The sequence below is a fragment of the Microcaecilia unicolor genome, chromosome 3 (assembly GCF_901765095.1).
Source record: "Microcaecilia unicolor chromosome 3, aMicUni1.1, whole genome shotgun sequence".
Lineage (NCBI taxonomy): Eukaryota > Metazoa > Chordata > Amphibia > Gymnophiona > Siphonopidae > Microcaecilia > Microcaecilia unicolor.
Window position 1 is genome coordinate 151,334,477 of NC_044033.1, and position 20,087 is coordinate 151,354,563.

The following is a 20,087-nucleotide window of genomic DNA, read 5'->3' on the forward strand; positions in this document are numbered from 1 at the left end:
CACATTGTGATTCTCAAGTGGCTGCCAAGTGCTGCAGCTGTGTAAGGCAACCCCAATTTGGCATCTCTTCTTCTAACCTATCTCATTAATGCGACATTGGTCTGCTTTGACAACAGGGCTATGTCTTAACAAGAAAAATACCTGGCAAGGCCAGGTTTAAAAGGGAAAGTATCAAATTAATTTATTTAAAAAGCTTATATACTATCTAATTACAATTCTAGGCTAACTTTTATCACTGTACTGTCCATACTGATGCCTATGCCTATATATATATATATATATATATATATATATATATATATATATATATATATTCAAGACTTTTTTTTTATCAAATCTAATACAAACTTTATTACCTCAAAAAAAACTTTTTTATAACAAGTCCAATAAAACGGATCACATGCACACTCAATCTTTCATTCATTCACATCAATTTAATACAATAAATCTTTAAAACATCTATATTATTACAAATATTGGATCATCGCACATAAATTGGACCTTCTTTTATCATTATCTTGACATGCCCTATCTCATATCTTATCTATTGTCCCATATTAATCTTGAATAGTATAGATATTGTCCATCATTACTGATTTTCCACCAGTTGTCATGAGGATTATTTTTCTCTATACTGGGACACCAGGGCACTTCTCAGTTCGTCAAAACTTGTTATAGGTCCAGTTGAAATGTCCATTAAGCTTTCTTTAGCCTGAAACTTTTCCAGACTGTAGAATGAGACATAGAACCCGACACAATTGTGTTTTGCCAGCTATGGCGTCTTCAAGGGTTGTTCATTCATCCTACAAATATAATGTGCATAATATTCAATCCTACCTACATTTTATACACATTATTAAAACTTAAAAACTTAGAATTTATCAATCGTTCTTACCGGCTTCTGATAGTAGCTAGGAACACACCTCCGCTAGCAGCATAGGAGGCGAAAAAACGCCCACACATGCGTACCAGCGGTCAGGATTCCCAGTGGTTATATCAAATGTTTAGCCAATCAATTTCACGGTTAAGTCCATCAGGAACTACCATATTCCACTGATGAATCAGATGTTGCTCTTTTTTTCAATAAACTAGAAGAAAGATTACCTCCTCTTTCTAATTTAACCTGATTTAGGACCACAAACTTTAAATCTTTAGGCAAATGTTGAGCAGTCATCCAATGAGGCACAAGCGGAGCTTCCTTACGCTCTGTTCTAATACAACGTAAGTGTTGAGCGATTCTACATTTAATCTTCTGAGTAGTCATACCTATGTACCACAGCTTACAAGGGCATACAATCCCATATATACAACCAGTAGAGTTATAATCAGTATGAGATCTTAACCTATACTTCTTCCCAGTATGGGGAATAGTAACCTCCTGAACTTCCAGAGCATATTGGCAGTAAATACAATGATTACATTTACAATGTCCTGTTTCTATTGCTTCATGATCAATTTTTTCATTATTTTTATTTAAATATTCTCCCAAATTCTTCCCTCGAGTAAATGCAAACCTGGGGGTAAATTTAAATACTTAATGAATAGACAAAATTGTCCAATGGCATTGAAGAATCTGAATTATCTTATGGGCCATCTTAGTATAAGGTAAAACACAGGTTAAAACCTGATCTGAACTTTGAACATTTTCACTTTTCTGCCATTCAGTATGAAAATTAAAGGCACGCTTTGCCGCTTTTTATCGATCATGTTTTCTGCTTGTTTGCAATAGTCATCTCTAGAACTACAGAGTTTTCGTGCTGTAAGCAACTGACTACTAGGTATACTATTTCTCAAAGGGGTGGGATGGTGGCTACGGTAGTGAAGAATGGTGTTACGATCAGTATTTTTACGATATAATTTAGTATTGAATTTATTACCCGACCATGAAATATTGACATCTAAGAAGTTTATTTCCTGATGTCCAATATGATACTCAAATTTTATATGTTCACTCACAGAATTAAAATATTGCATGAAATTATACAGAGATTCGTTGTTATCATCCCAAATTAACAAAATGTCATCGATGTATCTATACCATCGTATGACTCCATGAAAATATTCTGATGTATATACAAATTGTTTTTCAAAATGATCCATATAAAGACATGCAATGGTAGGAGCTACCATAGCCCCCATCGCCACCCCCTTGATCTGATGAAAAAACTGTGACTGGAATTTAAAATAGTTCTTGTACAGGACTTGTTCAGCCATTTCCCCTAACAACTGTATTTTAAACGCTGACATAGATAAAGTGTCCAACAATTGATGTACTAAATGAACAGCATCACGTTGGGGAATGTTAGTTGGGGTGACCAAACAGATTTTTTGATTATCGTCAATACTTACTGACTTTAACATCTCCAATAAATGAAAAGAGTCTCTAACATAAGACTTAATATTATGAAGACACGGGCGTAGATGAAAATCTAGGAACTGGGATAAAGGTTCAAACAGTGAATCAATACTGGAGACTATGGGACGTCCTGAAGGGTTCTGCAGATTTTTATGAATTTTCGGGGTAAAGTATATGATCGGAATTTTAGGGTGTTCCTTAAACAAATACCGAAACTCTTGGATGGTAATGACCCCCTCATCTGAAGCTTGTATTAGCATCTTATAAACCTGTTGTTGAAACTCCCGAGTAGGATCACCTACTATTTGCTGATAAAAATTCTTGTCCATCAGCTGACGATATGCTTTGGCGTTATATTTATAAACATCCTGAACTACTACCCCACCTCCTTTATCCGCTCTTAGGATGATGATAGAATCGTCATTCCTAAGGTCGGTTAACGCCGCCCATTGTACACCTGTAAGATTACTATACTGTCTGCCTAAATCTTTTTCAACCTGCTGTAGGTCCCTAAGGACCCACTGTTGATAGGTGGCTATCAACGGGTCGATAGGACCCTGAGGTAACCATGTTGAAGGAAGCCGATATTGCTCTAAAAAAGATTTTTGACCATCTAAATTAGTTTTTACCTGCTCAGGATCCTGATCATCAAAATGTACTCGTAAACGTAGTTTGCGAAAAAATCTGCTTCTGATGTGCCTGGAAAAGGTGTTACTGTGAGTTTTTGTCTCCACAGCAAGTTTTTCTTCATATTCTCTTTTAGCCTTCTTTATCAATGCTTTGCATCTAGCTAGACAGTGCTTATGTTTCTTTTTATTTTCTTAATTTGAATCCTTTTTCCTGTCTTTGAAAGATGTTATTTTGGCTCTAATAGCCTCTTTCACGTCACTTTTTAACCATGATGGCTGTCGTTTGCTCTTCTTTCCACCTTTGTTAATATGCGGAGTATATCTGGTCTGTGCTTCCATGATGGTATTTTTAAAGAACATCTATGTCTGATTTAAAGCCCTAACTTTTGTGGCTGATTCTTTTAGTTTCTTTTTAACCATTTTCCTCATTTTGTCGTAGTCTCCCTTTCGAAAATTAAATGCTGCTACAGTAGATTTCCTTAGTGATGTCACTCCAGATATTAGCTTAAATTTGATCATGTTATGATCACTGTTACCCAGTGGATCCGACACCATTACCTCTTGCACCATGCCCTGCATTACACTAAGGACTAGATCTAAAATAGCTCCCCCTCTCAGGGGCATAGCCATTGGTGGGCCTAGCCCCACCCAGCAGTGCTGCACCTTTAACATAGCTGGCATGGAGGGGATCAGGCTGGGCTCCCGTGGTCCTGCACCTCCCTCCCTTGTGTCGCTCTCGCATGAACGGGTTCCCCGGCAGTGGCAGCAGCGACGATTCCCACACATCGCCTGCTGGTGCCGCTAAGCTGGAAGATACTTTTCTGCCGTGTCCTGGCTCCCTCTCTCACAACTTCCTGTTCTGACTAGGTGGCAGGATGCTGTAGAAAGGAGGCTTCCGGCTTAGCAGCAGGCAGCATGTGAGAATCACTGCCACTGCTGGAGACCTGTTCACACAAGAGCGATGCTTAAGGGAGGGAGATGCAGGACCATGGGAGCCCAGCCTGCTTCCCTCCAGACTGACACTGCCAGGAACCCGATTATAGAAAGGTGTGAGGTGGGGGTAGGGAATGAGAGATGTGTGGGGGATGAGAGAGGGAGAATTGTTGGACGTAAGGGTGGAGGGGAAGGATGATGCATGGAGGGTGAGAGGGGTAATGGACATGGGGTGGAGGGGTAGGTGAGAGGCTGCGTGGAGGGTAAGAGAGGGAGAATTGTTGGATATGGGGAGAGGAGGGGAGAATTGTTGGACATAAGGGTGGAGAGGAGGGTGAGAAAGGGAGAAATGTTAGACATAGGGGTGGAGGGGAGGAAGAGATGGTGCACAGTGAGAGAGGAGAAATGTTGAACAAGGTAGTGGACAGAAGGAAGGGAAAATGCTGCATTGGGAAGAAGGAACAGAGATTTTGGGCACAAGGGAGGGAAAGCGAGAGATGGTGGACAATAGGAGAGAGGGAGATTTTGGAAATGGAGGAAGATGACAGGAGAGGAGAGAAAGAGGGAGATGTTGGATCTAGGAGTAGAAGGGAGTGAGGGGAGAGAGAGGGAGAAATGCTGGAGAAATGGGGGAGCAAGTAGGAGGGAAGACAGAAGGGACAGGGAGATGTCAGGCTATGAGAGTGGAGATGGGGAGAAAGAGGGAACAGTTGCTGGGCTAGAAGGGTGGAGGGTACGGTAGAATAATGTGGGAGAGACCAGGAGGAGGTGGCAAGGAAATGAATGAGAGGATGGTGTTTACAGAGAGTAGAACTATGGTAATGGGGATTAGATTAAAGATGAAAGAGAATTGAGGGCTGGGGAAATTTTGAGATGGGTAATGGGAGAGCTACTGGGTGAAAGAAGATGGAAATTTGATAGATGGCTGAAAACTAAAAAAGGGGAGATGGGTGATAGAGGGTGAAATTTGAGTTGACAGCAGAAAAGAAAAAAAACAAGAGGAAAGAGCAAAAAAGGGTCGATCAATATGTTAAGAGGTAGGTGTAGTGAGGAAATAGACAGGAGAGAGGAAAAAAGACAAATGAACAGCAGCCACTTGAAGGAGAATTAGCAGATGGCAGACAGGAAAGCAGAAAAGAGTAATCATAACCAACATGATGGAAAAATAAAATAATTTTATTTTGAATGCTTTAAAAGGAATATGTTAACTTTGGGAAATGTGCATAGTAAATGTCTTTGTATTGTGTTCAGTAGAAAAGGAAATGCATTTCTGTTGTTCTTTCTCCAGTGTTGTAGTACATGCTAGATGTATCATCTTGGGGTTCCCAGCTCAATTTTTGTCGACAAATGGTAAAATTATGTATCATACCTGATAATTTTCTTTCCATTAATCATAGCAGATCAATCCATAGACTGGTGGGTTGTGTCCATCTACCAGCAGGTGGAGATAGAGAGCAATCTTTTGCCTCTCTATATGTGGTCATGTGCTACCAGGAAATCCTCAGTATAGTCGATATCAAAGCTCCATCCGCAGGAATCACCAAACATAGCGAATTACACCCACAAAGGGACACTCCGCCACCCAACCACCGCCGAAGCGGGGGGGGGGGGCACCCACACCCGCCGACGCGGGGGAACTGGCATGTCCTGCTACTGCAACTGCGGCTTAACCCATCACCGCCAAAGCGAGAGGGAAACAAAGCTACCCTACTACCTCATGAAGCGGGAGGGAGCACTGGCATAATTTAGTTATGAATCCAACCACCGTCGAAACGGGGGGAAAGAAGCAGCAGCTCACTGTAATACAAAGTCGTCCTCACTCCAGGGAAATCCAGATGGAAGAACTTGAACTCAAAGTCCTCCTGAACAGGAACTGAAGTCTAAACTTGAACCTGAAATACAACTGAACTAGAACAAACAGTACAGATATCTGGGAGGGACTATGGATTGATCTGCTATGATTAATGGAAAGAAAATTATCAGGTATGATACATAATTTTACCTTCAATATCATCAAGCAGATCAATCCATAGACTGGTGGGATGTACCCAAGCAGTACTCACCCAGGGCGGGACATGGAAATCCCAGAACGCAACACTGAAGCTCCAAACTGGGCCTCGGCCCTTGCTGCCACGTCCAAGCGATAATGCCGTGAGAAGGTATGAGCCGATGCCCAAGTCGCTGATCTGCAAAACTCCTCCAAGGAAACGGACCTGGACTCTGCCATCGAAGCCGCCTGTGCTCTAGTAGAATGAGCCTTCAGCTGGATAGGCGGCACCTTCCCTGCGGCCACATAAGCCGCCGCAATCGTTTCCTTGACCCAACATGCCACGGTAGGTTTAGATGCCTGCAGACCCCTACGGGGGCCCGCGAACAGCACAAACAGGTGATCCGACTTCCGGAAATCGTTGGTCACTTCCAAGTAACTGATGATAACTCGTCTAACATCCAGGCATCTGAGAGCACAATACTCCTCTGGATAATCCTCCCTACGGAAGGAGGGTAGACAAAGCTGCTGATTCACATGGAAGTGAGAAACAATCTTGGGCAGGAAGGAAGGCACTGGGCGAATAGACACTCCTGCCTCCGTGAACCGCAGGAACGGCTTTCTACACGAGAGCGCCTGGAGCTCGGAAACCCTCCTGGCTGAAGCGATTGCCACCAAAAAGACCGCTTTCAACGTCAGGTCCAGTGGCGTAGCCACAGGTGGGCCTGGGTGGGTCGGGGCCCATCCACTTAGGGCTCAGGCCCACCCAACAGCAGCACATATTTAGTGCTAGCTAGTGGGGATCCCAAGTTTACCAGCTGAAGACCTCCCCCTGATGGGGCTGAAAACACTGCTCTCCACTTCAGCAGTCTAAGCTTCCTAAGCTGCTGATACTGGCCTCATTGCATTGGGGGGGAGGAGAACACTTGGTGCCCACCCACTTCTTGACTAGGCCCACCCAAAATCTGCTGTCTGGCTACGCCCCTGGTCAGGTCCTTCACAGACAGCCGCGATAATGGCTCAAAGGGCGGCTTCTGCAAGGCCCGCAGCACCAGATTGAGATTCCACGTAGGCACTATCGAGTGCAGAGGAGGGCGTAGGTGATTAACCCCTTTGAGAAAGCGCACAACATCTGGCTGAGAAGCCAGGGAAGCACTCTTCAGGCGACTCCTGAAGCAAGCTAGAGCCACTACCTGGACCTTAAGAGAGCTGAGCGACAGGCCTTTCTCCAGACCTTCTTGCAGGAATGCCAACACTAAAGCAATTGGCGCCGTGAAGGGTGACAGGGATCCTGCCTCGCACCATGATACAAAGGTACGCCATACCCTGGCGTACGTAGTAGAGCGCTTCCGTGCTCTCAGCATAGTGGCGATGACCTTGTCCGAGAAGCCCTTCTTCAGCTGCTTCCGCTCAAGAGCCAGGCCGTAATACCAAAGGGGGAGGGATCCTCCATCACCACGGGACCCTGATGTAAGAGGCCCCACTCCGCTGGAAGCCGCAGAGGACTTACGGAAAGCCGGATCAGGTCCGCATACCAAGGGCGTCTGGGCCAGTCTGGACCCACCAGGACCACCCAGCCGAGAATTCTGCCCAGCATAGGCCAAGGCGGGAACACGTAAAGAAGCTCCTGTACCAGCCACTGTTGGAGAAGAGCATCGACCCCCAGAGATCGAGGATCCCCTCCTCTGCTGAAGAACCGTGGCACTTGGCAACTGGCCGAGGTCGCCATCAGATCCAAGGTCGGCATGCCCCAGCGCTTCGTGATCTCCAAGAACACCTGAGCAGATAGTTGCCACTCTCCGGGATCCAAGGTATGGCGACTGAGAAAGTCCACCTCAACATTTAGGACTCCCGCAATGTGAGCCGCCGACAGCTGGTCCAGATTCGCCTCTGCCCACTGGCATAACTTCATGGCCTCCCTGGCTAGGGGGGCGCTCCTGGTACCTCCCTGGCGATTGACAGGCCACGGCCGTGGCATTGTCTGACAGGATTCGAACTGGCCTCAGTATCAGTACCTGAAGAAACGCTTGAGGCGCCGAATGGCCCGAAGTTCCAAGAGGTTGATGGACCACTTCGCCTCCGCCGGCGATCATATTCCCTGCGCTGTTCTTCCCAGGCAGGGGGCTCCCCAGCCCATCAAGCAGGCATCCGTAGTAACGACAATCCACTCCGGGGACGTGACAGGCATACCGGCTGACAACTTGTCTGACATCAGCCACCAACTTAGCGCCCTACTCACTGCCGGGTCCAGGGGAAGGCGAACTGCATAATCCTCCGAAACCAGAGTCCAGCGCCGCAGAAGAGAGTGATGTAGTGGCCTCATATGGGCCCTGGCCCAGGGCACTACCTCCATCGTGGCCGTCATGGAGCCCAACAGTTGCACATAATCCCAAGCCCGAGAAGCTGAGGAGGCTAGGAACCGGCCCACCTGGGCCTGAAGCTTGAGGCTCCGGTTGTCCGGCAGGAACACTCTGCCCACTTGGGTGTCGAACCGAACACCCAGATACTCCAGGGACTGAGTCGGGCGCAGCTGACTTCTCCCGGTTGATGATCCATCCCAGGGAGCTCAGAAGAGCAATAACCCTGTCCGCCGTTCTCCCACACTCCGCAAAGGAGGGAGCTCGAAACAGCCAGTCTTCCAGGTAGGGATGGACTTGCACTCCTTCCCTGCGGAGATAAGCCGCAATGACCACCATCACTTTGGAGAAGGTCCGCTGAGCCACAGCCAACCCGAACGAGAGGCTCTGAACTGGAAGTGCCCGCCCAGCACTGCAAAGCGCAGGAAGTGCTGATGAGGCGGCCAGATGGGAATGTGCAGATAAGCTTCCTTGATGTCCAAGGATGCCAGGAATTCTCCTTCTTGTACCGCAGCAATCACAGAGTGGAGAGTCTCCATATGGAAATGCCGTATTCGCAAGGCCCGATTGACTCCCTTGAGGTCGAGAATAGGCCGAGAAGAGCCTCCTTTCTTTGGCACCACAAAGTAAATGGAGTAACGTCCTGTGCCACGCTGCTCTACGGGCACTGGGACCACCGCCCCAAGGCGGAGCAAGTTGTCCAGAGTCTGCTGAACTGCTGCCACTTTGAGGGGAGACTTGCAGGGAGAGTTCACGAACCCGTCTCTCAGGGGCCGGCAGAACTCCAACTTGTAGCCGTCTCTGATGACTTATAGAACCCAAGCGTCTGAAGTTACCCTGGTCCACTCGCCCAGAGAAGAGGACAGCCTTCCTCCTATCTGCTCTGGGCCATGGACCAGGGCCCCGTCATTGGGTACGAGACCCTGGGGGAGGACCGGAGGAAGAAACTCCTGAGCGGTGGTCTCTGCGAAAGGAATGCTGCTTCGGGGAGAACCTCTGCTTGAAGGAGGAGGAGGAGCCCGACTTGCCCGGGCGAGACCAACAGGCTTCTTGAAAACAGCCCTTAGAGGAACCAGGGCGAGCACTGCTGGCCCTTGCCTTGACCTCCGGTTACCTCTTGCCTTTTGAACTGCCGAGATCCGTCACGATCTTGTCCAGCTCGTCCCCGAAGAGCAGCTTGCCCTTAAAAGCAGGGCTGTGGAGTCGGAGTCGTGGAGTCAGCAGCAATTTTGGGTACATTGAGTCGGAGTTGGAGTCGGCAAAAATGTACCGACTCCAACTCCTCACACATTTGAATAAAGTACTTCTCTGCTGTGAATAAAGCTTAGTATCTAGTTGTTTCACTAGTGTGAAGTCCAGCTGAACTATTTTGCTGGAGAGCTTCCCTCTGCTCAGTCTCCCTTTGCATTTACTGACCTGCTGTAGAGCACTTCCTCTCTGACCCCACAGTGAACTTAAGCTCCAAGAGAAGATCATTCAGCACACACAGATAAGGCAGCAGAGAGACTCCACCCAACTTCCTCTCTCTCTGCAAGAAGAGCTTTATATTTTAATGGAAGTGGCACACCATTCACAATGGCATAAAGAATGTCAGGAAACATGACAAAGTCTGCTGTTTATGAACACTTTACAATATCAACAGATGGGAAACATTATGTATGTCAATGTATTATAGAAGATGATGATGGTGAAAAAGCATGTGATGCAAAAATTAGCAGTTTCAGTGGTTATGAAAAAAATGCACCTACAAGAGCATCAAATTTAAAAAGACACTTGCAGCGTTTCCATCCTAAAGTGTTAGAAGCTGTGAATGAGAAAGATAGCAATGAAAACATTCCATCTACTTCAGGGTCAATAAAAGATCAGAAATCTACTGGAGGCCAGACACAACTATCAAGATTTTTTACAGCTGACAAAGTTACTATAACAATGACACCAGAAAAATTCAAAAACCACATCATTGAAATGGCAGTAAAGAATAGTATACCACTATCTTTTTTTTCACAACCAACCTTTTTAGGCTTAAATGGAGAAATGGGTAAAAAGCTTGGAGTTTCTCTGGAACGAGAAAGTATAAGGAAACTTATACTTGAAGAGGCCAAATGTAAGAAGGAAGAACTAAGAAAAAGTCTGAAGGGACGTTTTGTCTTTATTAAAATGGATGCATGCACACGTCACAGAGTCAATTATTTTGCAATTAATGTTAGATTTGCTGATAAAAACAAAAAAAACAACAACCCGGACATTAGGAGTAAAGGACACTCAGGCACATCATACCAGTGAGTATCTGCAGAAGTTAGTGGAAGGTGTTTTAGAAGATTTTGAAATTAAAAAGGAACACATTCTATGTATTGTAACTGATAATGCTTCAAATATGTTAAGCACAATTGAAAAAATGAAGGAAGTTGATGAAGAAAGCAGCATACAAATATCAGAAAGCAGCATACAAATATCAGAAGATAACAGTTCTGCAATTCAAGAAAGCTGTGAAAGTTTGGATGATATTGCTGAAAAAGCATCTAAGCTTATTACCATTCAACATATGCGTTGTGCTGTTCATACTCTGCAACTAGCAATAAGAGATGGATTGAAGGATCGTCATGCGGCTACACTAATTAGCAAGTTGAGGCAAGTAGCTGTTGCAGCCAGGATCCCTAGAACAGATGCTAATCTGAAGAGACTTGCTGGAAAAGGAGCCATTTTGGAGCAAGCAACACGCTGGGGAAGCACTTACTTGATGATAAAGCGTATGCTTGAACTAAAAGACTTTCTTGAAGAACTGGACAATATAAATGTTTCATTAAAAGAAAACCAGTGGGCTCAAGTTAAAGAATTAGAAAGGCTACTTTCTTACCCTTTTGCTGTTACCAAGAAGCTGCAATATGAAGATTTAACACCAGGTAAATTCTTCTTGGAATGGAAGGGCTTGATATATAACATTAACAAAAGTGGGGGGGGGGGGGGGGGGGGGGGTTAATTGCTGATGGCATTGTATCTTCAATGAGGAAAAGAGAGGAGCTCTTGCTGGATAATCAAATTCTCTTAGCTGCTATTATGTTGATCCAATGAGCCGAATTTTGTTGAGCAGTGACCAAATTGCTACAGGAAAACAGGCACTCTATGACATAGCAGTTCGCATGAAAGGGTTGCTACCTGAAACTCATAAACCACTGGATGAAGCTAAAGCTATAAATACTGGTGGTAATGGTAACTCAGGTTCATCCTCTTCAAATGAAGAAGAGAATTTTCAAGCCTATTTGGACAAAATGGAAGCTTCAAAAGCAAAGCGATGTCGGTTAAGCATGGAAAAGCAACCTGTAAACGTCCATATAAAGAAATTCATGCAAGAGTTTTTTAAAGGATTAAAAGAAGTGGAAAAGTTTGACCGCTCATCAAAACTGACTATAGAAGAAGCCATCATTGTTTATCCAGAGATTGTCAGTGATGCAGCTAGAACCGTAACAGCAATGCCACCCACCCAAGTCAGTGTTGAAAGACTGTTTTCAGCACTGAAAATAATCAAATCAGATTTAAGGGCTTCTATGAAGGAGGATCTGGCAGAAGCAATTCTGTTTCTAAGAACAATATATTAGTTAATTTTGGATTATGTTTAACAGCTATTCTACAGCTATATATGCCAAGTTTAAATAATATATAAGTTGTTTTAGGTTTTCCAAATGTTTTTGGTTTATGTAAGTTAACTTTGATTTTGTTCTAATTTCCAAAGGATGTGGTTGTTCCAGATTTTTATACTTGTTAATGCTATGATGACTTTATACTTGATAAAAAAAACAATAAACATAACCTTGTTTTTTATGTGTGTTTTTTTTGTTTAAACTTTAGGATTAATGAATATGTATAGTTTCTTTAATAAATAAAATAAAAAGTCACAATGACATAGATTTTAAACCCAAACATTAACATGCAGCCTTGCATGCTGCACTCTTTCAGTCAACATGCAAAAAAAATACATATTAAAAACTGAGGAGTCGGAGGTACCATAAACTGAGGAGTCGGAGTCAGAGTCGAAGGATTTTTGTACCGACTCCACAGCCCTGCTTAAAAGGCAACTTGGCTAAGCGGGATTTGGAGGCATGGTCAGCTGACCAATGCTTAAGCCATAGCCATCGACGGGCAGAGACTGTCTGAGACATACCTTTAGCCGAGGCTCTCAAAACATCATACAGCAAGTCTGCCAAGTAAGCCAAGCCCGACTCCAGGACCGGCCAATCCGCCCTCAAGGAAGGATCTGAGGGGGAGGCCCGCTGCAGCACCGTCAGGCATTCCCTGGCCACATAGGAGCCGCAAACCGAGGCCTGCAAACTCAAGGCGGCTGCTTCAAAAGCTAACTTTAAGGCCGCTTCCAATTTCCTGTCCTGTGAATCCTTAAGGGCAGAGCCACCTTCCACCGGCAAAGCCGTCTTTTTTGTCACAGCAGTGATTAGAGAGTCCACTGCCAGCCAGCGCAAGGCCTCCTGTTCACCCTCTGGCAGAGGGTACAGATGAGTCATGGCCCTGGCTACCTTGAGGCTCGCCTCAGGAGAATTCCATTGAGCCGAAATTAGAGTTTTCATGGCTTCATGGATGTGGAAGGTCCTGGAAGGGCGCTTGGTTCCCAACATAATAGCGGAACCCGCCAAGGCTGAAGGAGGGCCTTCCTCCAGAGAGGAAATACTCAAGATGCTCATAGCCTGAACTAACAGGTTAGGCAATTCCTTTGAGCGAAAAAGCCACGCTGCAGAGGGGTAATCTCCCCCATCAGGGCGAGGATCAGCCTCCTCCAAAGAATCCCCAAGGGACCTTTGGGAGAACTCAGAAACTCTGCCCTCATCTACATCAGAGGAGACAGAGTCCCCCAAGACCTGAAGATCCACCCGAGGGCGCTTGATCAGGGAAGCCTCTTCCCCCACATCTGACAGGGGAGCAGGAGCAGCGTTTTGCAGTTGAAAGGCCTGATGCAGCAACAAAATAAACTCAGGAGAGAAACCTCCCTGTTTGTGCACCTCTGCAACCTGGGCCAGAGCCCTAGAGGAACTCTCAACCTCCACTCCATAGAGCAGGGGAGAGGCGCGCTGCGCATCCAAAATGGCATCTGGCGCGTCACTCCGCGGAGCCGCACGGGAAGCATGGCGCTTAAACTTCACCATCTTCTTACCGCCGCCCAACTCAAAGGCGGCCATACCAGAGGCCGTCCGAGCTGCATGGGTGGCCGAAGTCGGAAGGGCGGACATCGGGGGATGGGCGCCTAAGGTGGGAAAGGCCGCCGACGCCCCAACAGAGGAAAAACCGGCTAAATCAGCAAAGTCCGGAAGGGCGCCCAAAAAGGGCTTCTCTGCCTCCAATCCCCGCTCCTCTCCACTAGCCGTGCAATCGCGGTTCGGGGAGCGCTTTTTCGCGCCCTTACCATCCGATGCCATGATCCACGAGGGAAACGTTCGGGGAACTCCCTGCCCGCTAGGAAAAGGTAAAATTACCTGCTTCTTGCTCCGAGCTGCAACAACTTGTGTCCCAGTGAGCAGCTGCAAGTAAAATCTTTTCTGCTTCAAGATTAAGTTTGTTTTTGTTTTTTAACGGAGCCAGCGGGAGGGGGGAAAAAAGGAGGGACCTGGCACCACCAGGTTTGCACTTGCTCACGAAGAGCCCTCAACCCCAGGTACTCAACAAAGCCTAAGTAAATAGGTGTGGAGACCAAGCCAGAGCTGCTGCGTGTGACCACACACCTGCTAGATAGAGAGAATACTGAGGATTTCCTGGTAGCACATGACCACATAGAGAGGCAAAAGATTGCTCTTTATCTCCACCTGCTGGTAGATGGACACAACTCACCAGTCTATGGATTGATCTGCTTGATGATATGGAATGGAGAGTTTTGGATCTAGAATAGCTGTGTGCTATAGGAGCCATATATGATGCCTTGTTGTCTTTAAAAAATTAAACAAAAATTACATATGTTGATGCAATAAATTGATTAATAGTGTGTTTGCACAGTAAGCATTTTGATATTGTTGCCTTAGTGTGTACTTCTGTACCCTTTGTGTTGTGATAGTAAAGGCAGGTGGGGAAATTGGAACGGAGGCAGAAAGGAGAGGGGTTTGCTCAGTTCCTAAATGACCTAGAATGTAAAAGGTGTGTATAAACTGTATTCTGCGTGGTTTCTGGTTTTAGTTAAATTGTACTATGCATGGAGGGATGAAGATGGTTTCTGATTTTGTATTTGGGAATATTGTGTGGCAGGGGCAACAATACATTCGATTTGTTTCCAACCCAAATCTCTTGCCTCTCATCAGAGTTCTGTAGTTGCTGATGCTGTGTTGGGCAAAATATTGATAGGACCATGGTCCCAGTTACCCTTCCCGTTCTGCTATTCGAGGCAAAGGTGTGACACAGTTTGCCTGAACTTGGATTTAACTCAGGCTTTTCAGCAGTAGTTCAAAGTTTGAAGGAGTGTCAGTGGGAGTTGAACCTTGGTTTACCTGACACTCAACCTAGTGCTCTGACCATGAGGGTATTTCTCCATTCACCTGCTCATCCTTTCCTATTATTAAACCTATGAATGTATTTGCAGAACTATAAACATACCCCTCGCAAAAACTTTCATTAGGTGGATTTGTGTAGTCCATTAAAACTATACATTTATTATTTCTTTCTTTCTAATATAACAGCCTTTTCCGAGCAAAACAGCGGTTTCAAAGGGAGCCTGGCAGGGCTCTGAAAGGGGAAAGAAATATGGCTTTATATTTGTAACACAGGGCATAGGGACCGTCTCTGTGGGCATTTGAGCCCCCCCAATATTGAGAAAATTCCAGGGAGGAGTTGTTTCCACTGGGCTTAGCACCCTCCAATCATTTTGAAAAGTCCCCCCCCAAGAGCAGGCACCCATGTTCACTAAGCGCAACTTCTCAGCCAGGATTTGGGCCACGCTTTGTAGAAAAGGAATTTCACAGGTTCCCCTCCTGAGTCCTGCCCATCACCGTTTGAGTAACACACTGCTGGGGGGGAGTGTCCCCCCACCCCGCTCGTCCTCGGCTGGCTGGGGCGTGTGTGACTCCCAAGGACTGGAGGTATCTAACCTCTTGTTGTTTCTTCTCCGGGGGGTGGGAGTGCGGTTACGGGCGGGGTGACTTGCTGCTGACCCCCGCCCGCCTCTTTCTGCTGCAGGCAAGCGATAATGACTCGGCAGAAAGCAGCGCACCCGGACGCCAGCGGGAGGAGGAGGAGAAGAGGAGGACGGTGATGAGCGCAAGCCAAAGCTCTTCTCTCCTCTCATGGCTCTCTCCCGCCACCCGTCGCTGCTCCTGCTCTTCCTGCGCGCTTCCTGCCGCCGGACGCGGGTCCCCTCCCTCCGGCCCCCCGCCGCAGCCCTCCCTGGGCCCAAGCCGTCGCTCTGGGCGCTGGAACGAATAGCCGCCTGTCCCGTCGCCAGCCTTCCCTTCCTCTCCCCTCTCAGCGGCCGGGTATTAGTGCAGGAGCAGCAGCGGAGGGCATATGGGGCTTCGGCTGCTCCCCAGGCCGCGGGAGGCGGCAGCAGTTCGGAGCCTGTGGCTAGACGCAGGGACGCGCAGGCGCTGCAGGACGTCAAGAGGCTGCTGGCCCTGGCTCATCCCGAGCGCCACAGACTGGCAGGTAATCGGGGACAGGGTGGCACGAGCTCCTGCAGGGGTGGGCTGGGGCCCCTGTCACTGCACCCAAGCACGATAAAGGCATAGGCAAGGCAAACTAGGCGGGCGCCTAGGACCAAGGTGGGGGGGGGGGGCTCTCTTTTTAGATGTGCTGCTAATTCTTTGGCTTTAGTTTCGAGGCAGATTTTTGCCCAGGTAAAAGCTGCTGGGGAGGAGGAAGAACAGGTAGTTGCTTGTTCTGTTCTCCCCACACCTCTTTTGTACATTTCCCTGTTGTAGTTGACAGGAACAGTAGTTAGCACAACTTGTTTGGTGCTTCCATGTTTGCCTCTCTTCATCTGCAGTAGGGATATTCATTGAAAAAAAATATTGGTTTGTTGCATAATTTTTCAGATGTTTTCTCTTATTTTCTAACACTTTTTCGGTTGGTTTCACACATCACTGTTGTTAATATACTTTTAATGTGTATTAGAACTTTTTAATGTGCATTGATTTAACATAGTTCAAAAATTCAGCAAACATTAACTTTTGAAGATGTAGCAGTGGCAAAGCCAAAACAGTTTTTTTAAAGTTTTTTTTTTGTTGTTGGGGGGGGGGGGAATCATAATTGAGAAAATTCCTTGTATGTGGCCAGGGAGGGGTTATTTCCATTGAGCTTAGAACCCCCAATAATTTTGAAAAGTTGGCTCTTTTGGTAACAGTATGGATGGACACTAGGACTCCCATTTCTTTTCCTTTCTTCTCACCCCATACCCCCACCAAAATTACATTAGTAAGACCTTAGCTGGTGGGGATGTCCAAGCCCTGTCAGCTAAAAAATGTAGAGATGTGTTCAGTGACTAAATTGCAGCATTGAGCATGGGCAGAACCAAGCACGCTCATGATGCTGATGCCAAACAGCTCAACATACTGTCACTGAGTGCTGTAGTTTTGTCACTGGGAACAGCTCTGTGTTTTTTTTCAGCAGAGGACCCTCTTCAACTAGATCATAGATTTTCAACTTGTAGTTTTGAACCCCAAGGGGAAAACGAGACATCAGCAAGGGGTATGCACAACCTGGCAAGGCAGAAAACTGCCCAGTGTAGTGCCACTTTACTTCCGCTGTTGGTCACTCCCAGTTCCTCTCTCCCACAGTTTACCTCTCTGTTTCCCTTTCTCTACTTTTCCCCTTGGTCTGGCATCTTGCTCCCTCCCCCTGTTGTCTTGTTAGGGTTCTGGGTATCTGTCCCAATAGTGAGCCCTTGAGTCGTTGTTGGTTCTGAACCATTGGAGGTAGGGGACAGAGGTAGGCAGACAGTCACCTTCAGACTGGACTGGATACTGGATATCCGGCAAGAGAACCACAGAGATGGCTGGAACTCAGGAGACTGCAGGGAGGAGGCAGTCCGGAGAGGCTGCAGAGCCTGACCACTGGAAGGAAAGGTGGGTCTGGATGCGGGGTTATTGTCACGGCTGTGACATGACCTAAGCAAGAGGTTCCCAAACCTGGTCCTAGAGGCACCCCAGCCAGTCTGGTTTTCGGAATATCCACAATGAATATTCTTGAGAGAGATTGGCATGCGCTGCCTCCACTGTATACAAATCTTTCTCATGACTATTCATTGTGGATACCCTGAAAACCTGACTGGCTGGGGTGCCTCCAGAACCAGGATTAGGAATCATTGTCCTAAGCTCAAACTTGCCTGTAGCGGTAGTTATCACCACAAGCTGTCTTCGACCATTCTGGTGCCTTCCCTCTGCCTCATCTTGCCGCCTCCTGATTCCATTTCTTATTTCCACTTGGGCAGAATCCTTCAGAGGGAAGGCACTGTACTGACTGGAGCCAGCATTGATAGCATTTACCACAGTCTGCAGAGTTTAAGCTTAAGATAGGCAGGGAGCAAGAGAGAGTGGGGGAAAGGAGGGAAGGAAAGAGAGACTAATGCTGAGCTGCAGAAGGGAGGGAAGGAGAATGAGAGAGAGATGCTGGATCCCCAGGGATAGAAAGAAAGAGTTGCTGGATGGGGGAGGAAAGAGAAGAGAGAGGGAGAGATATTGGACCTTGGAGAATAGAGGGAAGGGGAGGGGGAGATATTGGATTGGACCCTGGAGAATAGAGGGGAGGGGAGAGATTCTGGACCCATGACAGGAGGAAGAGATGCTGGACGGGGGGGGGGGGGGGGGAGATACAAGAGAGGGATAGATGATAACTTATGTGGGGGGATAGAGGGAAGATGCGAAATATGCTGGACCATGATGAGGTGGGAAAGAAGAGAGGGGAGAAGCTGGACACATGGAGGAATAGAGATACAATGGGAGATGCTGGGCATGAGAGACGCATAGGGACACAGAGAAGGGAGATAGATAATGGACATGGAGAGAGAAGAAATGTCAAATGGACAGGGAGCCTTGACAAACAAGTGAAGAGAAGATGGAGGAAACAAGACACTGGGACCAACCTGATTAGAAAAAAGACAACAAAGGTAGAAAAAGTAATTTTATGTTCTTTGTCATGATTAGAATATTTTTGTACACTGAATTTGGGTTTTTAATCAGTTTTTTTAAATAAACTTATTCACTAAAACAATGTTTATTTGAAAAATACATTTAAAATATATTTTTTTGTGCTCAGAAAACAGTCCCATCATATGATTTTCACCATATCCAGTGTTCACTGTTATCTATCATCGCACAAGTCCACAAATTGCAATATTTTCTTAAGAGAAAAATCCAAAATAACCACAACTGAAAATGTTTATCAAACCACTTGGTTTCATCTTGTTGTAATGTCTGTAATTACCCAACTGTCCAATTCTCAAGATCCTTCTTTCCTTGTCATAGTACGAGTAGTAACAATGACAGCATTTTTAGAATGTAGAATCTGCCAGAACTGGTGTTAGATATGAGTGAAATATATCATACCATCTGTACTGATTTATAGATTTTCTAAGCACAGAATGCTAATATATGTAACAGTCCACAGTTCTCCCTTATATGGTAGATGGGCTCTGTCAAGTGCATCCCAGAATGCACCATTGGGCAGGGCACCATCATTTTGAAGATAGTGCCTGGAGAAGCAGGAACAAGTGGGCATCGCTCCTGCCTCCTACAAGGTCTGGGGGTGGGTTTCTGCTAAACCACCAGGGCAATTTGTGACTTGGGGAGGAGAGGGCTGGGGGGGGGGTCTCAGACCACCAGGGCAGTTTTTTTAAGGTTTTAGAGAAGGGGGTGGGTGTGCTAAACACCAGAGATATGTTTGGGGGGGGGGGGGGGAGGTTTCAGGTTGGGGTTAAGGGGTTGATGCATGCCACGGCATGCTTATGTTAGATTACTGCCATGATTTATTGTGGTGCAAATTTGCATGCTCATTACTTTGAGCATGCCGCAGTAATTTTTCAGTGCTAGTTTCATGGTAGAGTTCGCTGTACCATGAGCCTTTGAGCATCGGCCCCTCTATCATTTCTATGTTCTGTTTATCTTTAGTTTTCATTTGATATGTGCATAGAGAGGTGCTTTGGTTCATTTGGACTTGTGTATTTAAAAACCAAACAAACCCCAAACAAATCAAAACAAACAAAAAAAAAAGCAAAAGTTTCACATAAGTCACTACGGCAACTTCTCCAATCAAGTTTCATCTTTTCTCTGGGAAAATAAAGAAAGGAATCTGGTCGCTACAGTAATTTCTTCACTTTTTGGAGAACTATAACATACTGTTTGGTATGTTGCCCAATATATGCTAGATATGATCGAACTATCACCAAGAAATGCAAGCCCAGAAACCAGAGGGTACCTGCTTCTACACCTACCTAACTACAGAAATATGAGCTACAAAACCATATACATGGCTAGATTTAGTTTCCTAGGATCCACATACTGAGAATCACAAGAAGCATCACCAACTATCTCCAGTTCGGAAAAGAATTGAAAATCTACTTCTTTAAAAATGTCTACAACTAAGTACTACACCATCAAAGAACTTTCTGCTCCCTATCTGTAAACCCCCACTTCTTAGTCGTTTCTTAACTGTTAATCACCTCCTAAATATAAATCAATACAACTTCCACCAATTATTGTAACCTAAACCAGAACATGAATTGTAAGCCACTTTGAACCAAAACTTGTTTTTAGATAATAGTGGGATACAATAGTGCATAAATAAAACTTTTTCTTCTGTTTTTTTTTTTTTAATCAGTAGGCCCTGTCTGTAAGTCTCATTGTTCTTACTGA

The 20,087-nt window shown here is 45.9% G+C and overlaps 1 protein-coding gene across 1 annotated transcript in view; it reads left to right on the forward strand.

Annotated features, from left to right (window-relative positions):
* Positions 1-15,278: 15,278 nt before the first annotated feature.
* ABCB10 (ATP binding cassette subfamily B member 10) overlaps positions 15,279-20,087 on the forward strand; it is a 146,547-nt gene continuing 141,738 nt past the window's right edge. Inside the window, exon 1 of the mRNA XM_030196479.1 lies at positions 15,279-15,885. Within this exon, the coding sequence (XP_030052339.1) occupies positions 15,528-15,885 (358 nt within the window). The 5' untranslated portion in view covers positions 15,279-15,527. The remainder of the gene's footprint in view (positions 15,886-20,087) is intronic.